The sequence below is a fragment of the Carassius auratus genome, chromosome 6 (assembly GCF_003368295.1).
Source record: "Carassius auratus strain Wakin chromosome 6, ASM336829v1, whole genome shotgun sequence".
Lineage (NCBI taxonomy): Eukaryota > Metazoa > Chordata > Actinopteri > Cypriniformes > Cyprinidae > Carassius > Carassius auratus.
In genome coordinates, this window is record NC_039248.1 from 23,956,343 (window position 1) to 23,968,766 (window position 12,424).

General features: G+C 34.9%; 1 protein-coding gene across 2 annotated transcripts; it reads right to left on the reverse strand.

Annotated features, from left to right (window-relative positions):
• Positions 1 to 1,543: 1,543 nt before the first annotated feature.
• Positions 1,544 to 10,886, reverse strand: LOC113102296 (SUN domain-containing protein 2-like). 2 transcript variants are annotated; one of them, XM_026265786.1, is made up of 18 exons: positions 10,842 to 10,886; positions 7,989 to 8,109; positions 7,789 to 7,901; positions 7,373 to 7,456; positions 7,197 to 7,256; positions 7,006 to 7,099; positions 6,303 to 6,364; positions 6,021 to 6,124; positions 5,820 to 5,897; positions 5,675 to 5,728; positions 5,498 to 5,541; positions 5,266 to 5,383; positions 4,956 to 5,174; positions 4,737 to 4,821; positions 4,229 to 4,344; positions 3,983 to 4,150; positions 3,808 to 3,897; positions 1,544 to 2,569 (listed from the first exon to the last, which is right to left on the reverse strand). In XM_026265786.1, the coding sequence occupies exons 1-18, from the start codon at positions 10,876 to 10,878 to the stop codon at positions 2,456 to 2,458; spliced, it is 1,761 nt and encodes a 586-aa protein (XP_026121571.1). In that variant the 5' UTR covers positions 10,879 to 10,886; the 3' UTR covers positions 1,544 to 2,455. The 2 variants fall into 2 exon arrangements, with proteins under 2 accessions (XP_026121571.1, XP_026121572.1); XM_026265787.1 differs by lacking the exon at positions 10,842 to 10,886 and adding an exon at positions 10,374 to 10,652.
• Positions 10,887 to 12,424: the final 1,538 nt, after the last annotated feature.

The following is a 12,424-nucleotide window of genomic DNA, read 5'->3' on the forward strand; positions in this document are numbered from 1 at the left end:
TTTCTTTTTTAACCTAGTATGTTCACCCTTGATAGTTCATGCATACAGTAAGTATTTGAGATTTTTACGCACATCAGTCGTCAAATGCGGTTTTTAAACTTTAGAATAAATTATAGTTTTTAGGTAAAAAACCTAAATGCTTGCTATTCACATCTAATAAATCACCTATATTATTTGTCACTTTTTAGACATATCAGACACCTGTAAATTAGTTTTTTTTTTTTTTTTTTACTTTTTAGTGCAGTTTGAGTGTGTGCATGAGATATTTGGCCAGCAATACAAACAGGTCAAATGAATTTCTGTTTCAACACCAGCATCCTGAATACATGTTCACCCTCACAGCATTCCATACGAGTGTTTGAGATTTTGTACACATCAGAAAGACACGAGTGTGTGTGTGTTTCAGATCATATGCATGTACGTGTGAACTCTCAGAATGAGCGTGTCCCACTGAAATCACTGATGTGTGTTGTGTGGAATTGTCAAAGAAAGAAATATTTTAAAGCATATGGAGAGTTTGTTGATTGTAACTGTAAATAATGAATGTAAAATAGGTGAATTTTATGTCTAAGAAATTGTAGTTTTATAGTGTGATTTTAATAGCTGTACTGTTTTCATCTATTTTTATAATGTAGAATAGATTTCTTTTCTTTAATGCACTATCATGGTAGTAAATACTGTAAGACAGTGTAAACACCTTACCTTTTTTTGTTTACCATACTGTATTTATTAGTTCACCTAATTTATTTTAGTTTTTTTTGCTTTCAGTTTTACTTCTGTTATGGAAATAAAATTGTTAGAAAAAAAAATCTGTTTTTGTGATTGAACTGAGGATCGGTGTGGGTAGCTGTAGCACTGGGGTTTCCAACAAGTGGTTCTGATTAATCAAACACACCCGATACAACTTTGATCAAACTGAAACTGGCGAGTAATTTAGAAGACCTACAATAACCACTGTCAGAAATCAAGACCCTCGAGAAAAAGAAGTTGAACAGTTTTAATTTCTAATTCAGCAAAGCAAATGAACCCTGGTAGTGTTGTGTAGTGAAGGTTTGAGCATTTGTGAGGGTGAGGTGAACTTCTCTGGTCAGCCATAGATAAAGGACACTGGATTCTTCTCATTGTGTTTGATACTATAGATGATGTGTCCACACTAAGGAACGGAGATGCAAAACAACTTCTGAAAAGTGTGGATAAAAAAATATTACCACTTTATTAATATTAAATGCATGCAACTGATATAGATAAATTATATGTGTGAAGTCACATACAGCAGTTTAAAATGCATGTGAAAAAAGTGCTTTTTTGCATGTATAAAAAGCATTAGATGCTGGTAGAATTTGAAGTCAAATTCAAATTGAGCCAGGTCTAAAAAAAAATATGTTGCTGAATTGCCAGTGTATAAAACAGGCAAATGATTTGGATGAACTTTGGCCATGAATTATTAAATGAAGCATGGAAGGATCAGTGCAGTGCTGTACATGCAGATCTGCATGAAAATGTCTTGTGCAGCTCATGCATTCATATTGGCATTCACACAGTATTATGTACCATTTCAAATTTATTTTATTATTTCTTACAAAACAATATCAATCATGTGACAGAAACTTCTTGTAAACTTGCCAAATTAACATTGAAGCTCTACAAAGCTTGACAAGAAAGGATGCCAAAATAAATCAAATAAGACAATGAAAATATTTATACCTTTTAAGTGTGCATTTGAAAAACTGCATCGAGCACATATATACATATACAAATAGAGGACAACAGAACTACTGTATATAATCTGGGACATTCAAGAGCACTTTGGTTTGAAAACCCAAAACCTGAGTTTGACTCCAGCCCTCCCCCGTCCCGCAGAGGAGACGTACACCATCTAGTACCCATTTATACTCATGAGCTGGGGCGGAAAATAATAACATCTCAGAGTACAATCAGAGCTGCTGCTCATACCTAACAAGGACATACCTAAACAATATAATATTAGAAGCTTCTTAAGAGGTATATGGTTCAATGATGACGTGAATAAACACGTTTCGTTGCAAAACACATACTGAGGATAAAACAAAATACAACACAAATGCTGTGTTATGTTAATTCCAGCTAAGCATGACATCAATATAAGCCTGTCCTTCATATGAAAAAAAAAAAATCCCAAAATTTAATTCAAAACTGTATAAACAACTAAAAATTTACACCTTTTCATCAAAACGTTCCTATCAGCACTTGAAAATCAATGTTTAAGGAATGCAAAAGTGGAATATTTTTTGAGAGGGCAAAAAATCGGATATCAATTCTGATATCAGTCGAACGTTCATGTGTGTTTTTTGGTATCTGTAGATTAGGAAGATGTCTGATTCATTCTTTAAGAGTCCAGTGCATTTGAGCTTTACATTTTTTTTTTTTTTGCATAGAGTAAACCAAAGCTGAAGAATGATTTCAGATCTTCTTCCTGTCAGACGAATGAAGGTTCTCCGTGAACTCTGAAGCGATACACACAGGTGTACTCCAGGTGACCCCAGTTACTCAAGATCCTCAGCTCTGTCATGCTATAGATCTCTGACGCTTCCTACAGCCAAGAAGAAAGGTTACATTTCTCAAGTTTCACACCTAGGTAGCCCAAATATATATACATTTCTAATAAATGTAGAATTAATTTATATGTATATAAAAACTATATTTTACATAATAATTTATCAAATATTATTATTATTAATGTGTCCAGACGTTTTATTATTATTAACAATAATACAACCATTTTGTTTAAACCAGTGTAAATATAAAATACTTTTGACAAATTTGGGGTCAGTAAGATTTTTTTATTTGTGAAAGTAATTCATACTTTTATTCAATAAGGATGCATTGATCATAAGTGACAGATGGAAAATACTTTTATAAGGTTTCAAACTAAGTAAATTGAAAAAAAAAATGGCTGTTCTTCTGAACTTTCTATTCATCAATAGAAAGTTCAGCCTAATTATATGATGGCATGCACTAGTCACTTGTGCAGCATTGGTCTGCTCACTCACCGCTCACTACCTCATTCGGCATGGAACTGACGTCATTCCACTACCTCATCAGTTCGTTAAATAACTGCTCTTGGTCACTTGTCACTTTAATCAGACTTAATAAGATATTCTTAATAAGTGATTTTTTGCACTAAAAAATCTTTTAACTGCACTGTTGTTCACTTCATTGATTTGCACTATATCTGTCATTTACCTTGCGCTGCTTTATTTAACCTTATTTTTAACTTTATTTTTAATTTATATTATATGTCTTTTTTTTATTTTTTTATATCATTCCCTTATTGTATAGTTGTATCTACATTTTATATTTGATCTAGTTATTTTTTTATTTTATTTTTTTTAGGCTTTAATGTTAATGTTATCTATATGCACCGGGGTCTGAGAGTAATGCAATTTCGATTCTCTGTATGTATGTACTGTACATGTGGAAATTGACAATAAAGCAGACTTGAAACTTGAAATAAAAATGTATCGGTTTCCACAAAAATATTAAGCAGCACAACTGTGTTTAACACTAATAAAATGAATAAGAAATGTTTTTTTGAGCAGCAAATCAGCATATTAGAATTAGTATTATATTAGTAGCTTTACAATCACCGTCATAAACTATATTTAAAAAACATTCAAACAGAAAACAGTTAGTTTAAACTGAAATAATATTTCACAATATTACCGTTTTATTGCATTTTTTTAAAAACAACAACAGTAATATTAATATTAAATACAGAAATACTACATGTACTACCATGATGATGATAGATAGTCTATTTGGACTCACCGCAAGCTTGAAAGTCTGAATGGGCTCTCCATCCTGGTCATACATGAATGTCCCAAGCAGCTTTCCATCTTCAGTCTCATCAGACATACCCTGAACACACCACAGCCGAGGAATCTCAAAGCTTTTGCTTCAGTGTTATGCAGATGATTAAAAAAACACTGAAATAACAACTCACATAGACAGCAAAATCCTTGGGGGCGCTGTCAATGCGGGCCGTCGGTGAGAGCTCTTTGGGAAGGTGTTCGAGTGTCACATGAGTGATTCTTACTGGGTAAGACAGCGCGATTACCAGGAAACCCTGGGAGCCTCGGAATGCCCAGCACTTCCCGGGATACAGCTCGGGCTACAAAACACACACACGGAAGCTTAGACAGTCAGATCTGTGTCTACTGTATGTGACAGTGTGTGTGTGATCTGGTACCTGTATAACAACCCGAGGGCTTTCTGAATGATACCACAGAGGAATGCCGAATAAACTCAGACACGCAGATCTGGTCTTATACGTCTCTGAGCACCGGGTGTTGAGCACACTGGCACCTGCACAAACAAACACACACACACTTAGTCATGTCCGGTAGCGTTACATATATACACTACTGTTCAAGAGGCTGCATTAATTGATCAATGGGAAAAGTACAGTAAAAACAGTAATACTGTGAAATAGTATTACATTTTAAAATAATTGTTTTCTATTTTAATATATTGTAAATGTAATTTATTCCTGTGATATAAAGCTTCATTTTCAGCATCATTACGCCAGTCTTCAGTGTCACATGATCCTTCAGAAATCAGTCTAATATTCTGATTTGAGCTCAAGAAATACTTATTATCATTATCAATGTTGAAAACAGCTGTGCTGCTTTTTTAATCTCTGTATATATTTACTGCGCACACACACACACACACACACACACAAGGGTAATTATTACCAGAAGATTCCAAGGCATAGTCGGCCAATCCAATCCCATCTGCCCTGTACAGACTAATTGCCCTGTGGACCATTTCTTTCACATCCTGTTACATACAAAAAAACAAATTCTCATTAAAAGACATCATGATCCTGATGCATACTTCAAACTAAGACTAAAACAGCACAAAAACACTATAGTAATTCTACATTTGTCATCCCGTTACACACAGACACACACTTGTATAGTGACAGCTCCGGCTCCTTCCTGTTGCAGCGTCTCTCCCACGGTCCTCCAGACGTCTCTCCTGCTCTCTTTCTCCTGCACTAGTCTGTCCAGTATCCGTTTCTCCACATCCTCCAGCGCCCTCTGCAGCTCAGGACGGAGCACGATGGTCGATTCCAATGAGCCTGGATCTTTCAGGAGTTTTATCAGCCAATCGGATAGCTCTGCTCTCAGCTGCAGAGGAAATGACATCATTAGTCAAATAATACTCAACCGCATTCATCACAACAACAAAGGAATTTCAATGCGCTGAAAGCATCCTTACGTTAGTGTTGAGAGAGTCTTGTGCATCAACTCTTTCCTTGAGGAGGTCTTGGGTCGACTGCAGGTTTGAGATGCTGGACTTCAGATCAGAAACCTGCTGCTCGTGTTCAGACTCGGACCTGATGAATATTAAACATATTTATTACATCACTGCATAAAATCATGATGCAACATGCAAAAGAAGATTGAACCAACTCCACAAAATCAAAGCAAAAAACTGATAAGACACTCACTTCCTCATCTGATCATTCATAGACTTCAGATCAGTTTGAATCATCTAGGAGACAAGCACACAAATACATAATTACTGTAGGTTGATGACATCATTTCCTGTTTTGCACTTTGTTGCTATGGCAGAAGAAACAGAGGTGGTAGAAAGGAAGAGGGAACGTTTGGTTTGGTTTCCTCACCTCAGATTTGACCTTCTGTCTCATGCTCTCTATCTTCAGCAGTTCGATGTCTTTCTGAGATAACAGACAGACAAAGAGAAAGACATTAGGACACTTCCTCCTTAAAAGACACAGACAAACCTGACTGAGATTAGATTTGAATTACCATCAGGCTCGCCTCTCTTTCATGCAAGCTGACGATCTCTTCCTTCAAGTTAGACAAGCTCGCATGTTGGAGATGATCCTTTAGAGCAAAAAAAAAAGCCTTTAGTTAAATAATTAGAGTAATTTAAGAGAAACATACAGTAACTGAGTATGAAACAGGATCCTTTCTGAGGTCTAATTAACCTGGAGACAATCTACTCACAAAAGTTTCTTTCACAGGTCTATCTGTGTGTTTAACAGACGGAGTCTTTGTAACAACCTCACGAGGAAGAGAACGAGAAGCAAACGGGAACCAGTACCATATTCCTGTAACACAATATCAGGTCACTGCATATTAATGTTTTTTACTCAGGCATGAACATGCAATAGCATTTTTACAGCTACATCTACTGTACTGTATGTAGTCTTCAAAGTGGGTTATTTTGAAATACTGTACACAGATTTAGTTTTCGATATTTAGAAGAGTCACTATCTGCCGTCTCACCAAAAATGAGAAAGATGAGAAGGAGGAGAAGAACAGCGGTCTTTCTCATATCTGATGTGCATCTACAGAGAGGGGAAGAGGAAATGTGACCATGTGTAAAAAAAATAAATGCTCCTCAATGGTTCTTTGATATGAACAGAAATACATTTGAGTGCATCTAGAAAACTACTTAATTCACTTCATTTATTTTTTAATTTTCTGAAGTCTGTGAGACTCTTTAAAACATTTTGAGGTTTAAAACAATCTAGACAAGAAAAAGGTTCTTATAAAGGTTCTATTTTAAGTGCATGAAAGTTGCAGTTAACTATTACACAACTATCATACATATTCTTAAGGCCAGACATTTGAAAATTATGACACACACACACACACACGTTTGTTTTTGTGAAAATTAGTGACATCCCATTGGTGTAATGGTTTTTATAATGTAGAAACTGTATATTCTATCACCCTTCACCAACCCTACCCCTAACCCTAACCCTTACAAGAAACTTTGTGCATTTTTACTTTCTCAAAAAAAAAACCTCATTCTGTATGATTTATAAGCGTTTTGAAAAATGGGGACATGGGTTATGTGCTCATAAGTCACCCTCTCCTTGTAATACCTGTGTCATACCCATGTCATTATACAGAGTTGTGTCCTGATATGTCACAAAAACAAGAGCATACACACACACACACACACACACACAGAGCACTGTACCTGCTGAGCAGAAACACATTGATCAGAGACAGTCGAGAGGTCAGGCTGTACCATGAACTTCCCAGCCACCAGTAGAACATGACCAGAGCCTGAGCTGCAACACACACACGAGCGCATGACTACTGGAGGAAAAAAAGCCTGCTTGTTCATGTTAGTGAGGTTAGTGAGGAGAGGGTTTATTCATTTAATACCTGGAGAATGAAACACGTCCCAAATGACGAACGGTGGTTCAGATACAGACTGGGCAGAACCTGGAGAAAAGGGAAAACAAAGAGTAGATGTCTTTCAACCTTCTTTGCTTGACCAACCAACCAACTAGCCAGTGATTATTTTTCTCCCCATTTATAAAATGTATATTCACACTTACTAGGGTTTGATTTTATGGATTGTTCATAATGCTCCTCAGCAGAGGAATACCCAGAGGAGAATCCCTGAGTAGCAAGGGACATGCCTGAAAAACAGAGACAATTAAAATAAATAATGCTTATATGAAATGACTATTATATATTATTTTTATTACAAATTGTAATTACATATACATACATATATATATATATATATATATATATATATATATATATATATATATATATATATATATATATATATATGACTATTGATATGTATATATTTTTCTATTAATATTATACATTACTTATAATAAATGTATCATTTAATAAATAAATAAAATGTATATATATATATATATATATATATATATATATATATATATATATTTATTTATTTTATTTTTTTAAAGGCTCTGTATGTTTAGATACTAACCCTTCTCGTTCTCAGTGTGCTGTCCAGTCAGTATTTGACTCACACTGCTCGCGCGACTTGAATTGCGTGAAACATTTCCTGTGCTCTTGCGACCACTCCTCTTCTTGAAGATCCTGCAAGAAAACATCTGCATCAGCCAGAAATGCACATGCAAACTATCTACTGTATATGATGCACTGAGAGCTCCAGCAGAAACACACCTGTTTGGGCTCTCTTTGTAAGAGATGAGGCCAGTGGATCCGGTGGAGCTCGTGCTGGCTGCGTCATCATCAGGGATGGACGGCTCTTTGGTCACTAACCTCGTGCTTCTCCTCGACATCTCTGCAGAACACATATATATATATTTATTATGAAAAAAGTACTTTAACTCATTAGTGGTGACTGATAACCCAAGACTAGTACTACTGCTCATGTAATGTACTATTGTACCATTTTAATGTACTATTGTCATTATTTTTGTTTATATATATATATATATATATATATATATATATATATTCTTTTTAATCTTTTTCAGTTAATTACCAAGGCAACATTTCTTTTTTTAATTTAATTAAATGTTATTCTTATTTTTTAGTTTCAGCTTTTACTGTATCTCAATTAACAACAACAACAACAACAAAAAACACACACAAAAAAAAGTTTTAAAAGGATTTGTTTTAGTTAATGATAATAACCCTGATTAAATGTTCCCTCTTTATTATTACATTTACTCATTAAGGAACATCTTTACTCACTGCTCACAGGAAAACCAGAAAACATTGTGAATCAGAACACCAAGATGAAAAACACGACAATAAACGTGACATTTCATAATACGCTGTCCACAGCTTGTTGTTGCAGTCACAAAGTGTAGTCAGATACTGATCTTTGAGTAATTCCTAATCTCGAACGGCAGCTTTGAGCAGCAGATTATGTGAAGGAGAACACGTGGAGCAAATTCCCAAACCACGGAGCTCCAGTTCCCCTTCAATCAGTTACATTAAGTCTCTTTAGTTAGATAATCTTAACAACAGACTGCACTTTAAACTTAAATTAGTTAGGAATCCACCATTCTGTGCAGATGGAGAAATACAAACAAACTCTCATTCGAAGCTCTTGTTTGTTTTAAACCAGCATTCATGCAAGCAACTATTCTTTTTTTTCCTACAAATCCTTAATCCTGATTGAGCTAATACTCTCACGCAGCATTAAAAACATGCCTCCACATTTACAAACTACTCAATGACCAATGTTAGAGGAAAACACTAAGATGAAACAACATGCAAAGTCTGACCAAGTTGAATCTGTAATCCGAATATATCAGTATCTCTGCTGAAACCTATACATTTCAAATAAGTAACAGATGCTTTCAATGACGCAAAACATGCTGATTGAGAACTGAAGAGTTATTTACACCAACTTTAGATGCTGTTTAATGCAACACATCCAGCTAATAATCCCTCTAACAGCTATTTTAAACTAACAGTCTTTTAGTTGTCTTTCAGATCAGCTGTGTTCATTAAATTCATCATCTTATTTATTTCTTGATTTTTTTTATTATACATGATTAAGATATTTTTCTGTTAACTGTATGCAAATTATAAAAAAAAATTTGAATACAATTTTCTATTATTAACGTTATTTGTAGTTCCAAAATGTAACTGGTAAGAGACCTGTTTGGAATAAATATTGTGTATAGTCTGTATTATTATTTTGTACACTTTATTTAAGGTGAAAGGACTACTAATATTCTACAGATATTCGTGTTATGGCCAACAACAAATGTGGCCCTGAACCACAAATCCAGTCTTTAGTGGCACAGGTATATTTGTTGCAATAGCCAACAACACATTGTATGGTGCAAAATTATTGATTTTCTTTATACGCCAAAAATAGGACAGGATCAGGTTCCATGAGGCTACAGTATTTTGAAAACTTCCTACCATAAATATAACAAAATTTCATTTTTGATTAGTAATATGGATTGCTAAGGACTTCATTTGGACAACTTTAAAAGTGATTTTCTCATCATTCTGATTTTTTTTGCACCTTCAGATTCCAGATTTTCAAATAGTTGTACAGTATCTCAGCCAAAATTTGGTCTAGGGTCACAAAAAATATAATTTTACATTATATTAATATTATATATTTACTCCATCATTTTGAATAATATTAACTAACATGCATAATCATGCAAAAAACTTTATATCACTTTATAAACCACGGTAATGATTTGGAGCTCACAGAAGGAGGCAAAGTGAGTTTCCGTTTCTAACTTTGGCGGTTCTCTTGATATCTGCGCCAATTTTAACCACAAAGACATTTTATTTCCTTCCCGACGTGGATGCAAATTAAATGTTTTCTTGGATGTTCTGTGATGAATAATTACAAACAGACTCTCCAGATGTGAATACAACTACACATTATGTAGCTCTGCAGCCTTTGCGTGGAAATGCGGTTATTTACTAGCGCCACATGTCTATAAAACGCTCGCGCAGCATCATTTCTACAGCACGTAACGTCATGTCGACTAGTGCCCTAAACAGTCAACGCTGCTTTTGAAAATAAAAGTTAGCGTTCATACACACTCGTGGTCGTCTCACCTTCTCCGTGGGTCTCCAGGAAGACTTGCAGTCTGTCAAAACCTGCTAAAGTGCGAACCGCTCATCCGAAACGGCTCCGCAATAACGGAATAGCGACAGAGACGTCGTTAAACTCACGAGATACGAGATACTCACTTCAATCACGTGGCTTATAACGGATTCTAACGCGCTACGACAAGATGCTTTGAGGACGGAAGGGCTCGGCTCTTTGGTCTTTTGACAGTTGTCAGCAGCTCCACCTCTCGTCGTCGTTTCTTTGGGGTTGTTTATAGAAAGATGATGTAGGCAGTGAGCGCTACTGTGTGCTGCTCGCTGCGCCACCCAGAGGACTCACGGAGTTATGTAGAAACTCCAGCTCGTCAAATGGGAGCTTCGTTTTACACCATTCATTTACAACATGACCCTTATATGTAAACTTTCTTCGTCGTTTGTTCAAACACTTATTTTAAACATGTTTTAAGCACTCACCTTCTGTCGACCAGCTGACTTTACGTAACCGCTGCATAAGTGAACGGTTTAATGTGCGAAAATTCAGAAGTAAATAACAATAATCGTCACTTCATCATCGCGTCGTAACGAAATCTTATGTCGTCTTTTGAGTGATTTTGCTAGTTTTGGTAAAATAATAACGCCATCAAAAAAATTAATACAGGCAACATATTTTGTATAGATATTTATTGTTTCAGTGATTTTACCAAACGAAATTTAAATAGAAATTAATAAAATAAAAATGAAATGCTTCAGATTCATCTTTGTCCTTTTGGTCTACCTCTTGAATAAAAATTTTGTATTTTTATTATTTTTTTAGAATTATTATTTTTTTTTTACCAAAAACTTTTACTATAGTCAGCTATGGTCCTTTTATAACCACACAAAAACACCTCGGTTTGAAGAAGGCCACTTGTTTATGCTAACATTGGGGAAAAAACTATAAAAAGTAGTAAATCTATAATTTTATCTGAAGTGCTACTGATGCAAACCAGGGTCTTCTACTAAGAGGTAGGAGTTTAGGGTTAAGGGATAGAAAATATCCATTTAGTTCACAGTATAACAAATAATAGGACAGGTGTTATGGGAAAGTCCCCCCAAATTGATAACCATAACTTTTTAAGTAGTATATTACCAGTATATGTACACAAAACACAAATACACAATAACACACAACATATTTTTTTGATATGAAATAAAATTAACGCTTTATTAATCATATTTAAAAATCCTATTCATCACAGTTTCAAAAAAAAAAAAAAAACTGTACACCTGCTTTCAACACTGATAATAATATGTAAATATTTCTTGAGGATCAGCATATTGATAAGAATAATTTATGAAGGATTATTTGACTCTGAACACTGGAGTAATGATGCTCAAACGTCATTGTTGCATCATTTATTTTTAATTGTTATAATGTTAGATTATTACTGGTTGATTGTGTTTTTGACCAAATAAATGCAGTCTTGGTGAGCATAAGATATTTTACAAAATAAGAAAGACTTTTACGACCCAAGTTTTGGAAGGGTGATATATTTTAATATTTGTTTATATTCGGAAGATGGCGCCATCGAGCCTTGTTAAGACTGAATTGTCTAATGGACCGTGCACGAAACAATACTCAAATTCATTTAAATCGTAGTCTACATTTGTTTGCCCGTGTCAACCATTTTCAGCAGTTGTTTGTCCACCTGTCGAATCTCATTCTTCTTTGCGTTTCTTAATGGAGTTTTAACTCAGAAACGCATTTGCCTTCCTATTCAGTCAAATTCAAGGGGCGTTTAAAAAAATATTACATTAAAACACAGACTCACACTGAAAGAAAAAAAGTTATAGGCCTACTTAAAAAAAAAGTTTGCTCTAGCTGAACATAGAAAACTTTATTTCAGAACAAACCAAGGAAATTCTCATATCATTGGCCTACTGCTTTAGATTCATCAAATCCGAGTTTAACTTCGGCTGTGATGACAGAAGCATTGTGAGAGAGGTTTTTGCTTCAGGCAGGGTTACAGATAGACAGGGTTAATGCATTCGGAGCACTGCTACCATCAAGTACAAGA

What these genes read in the sequence shown, in the direction of transcription:
- LOC113102296 (XM_026265786.1), bottom strand. Translation starts at nt 10,878, where the DNA reads ATGCAGCGGTTACGTAAAGTCAGCTGGTCGACAGAAG. An exon ending in GGACGTGTTTCATTCTCCAG is followed by an intron (nt 7,100 to 7,196) that starts GTATTAAATGAA and finishes TGTGTGTTGCAG; the next exon opens with CTCAGGCTCTGGTCATGTTC. An exon ending in CTATGCCTTGGAATCTTCTG is followed by an intron (nt 4,345 to 4,736) that starts GTAATAATTACC and finishes TTGTTTGTGCAG; the next exon opens with GTGCCAGTGTGCTCAACACC.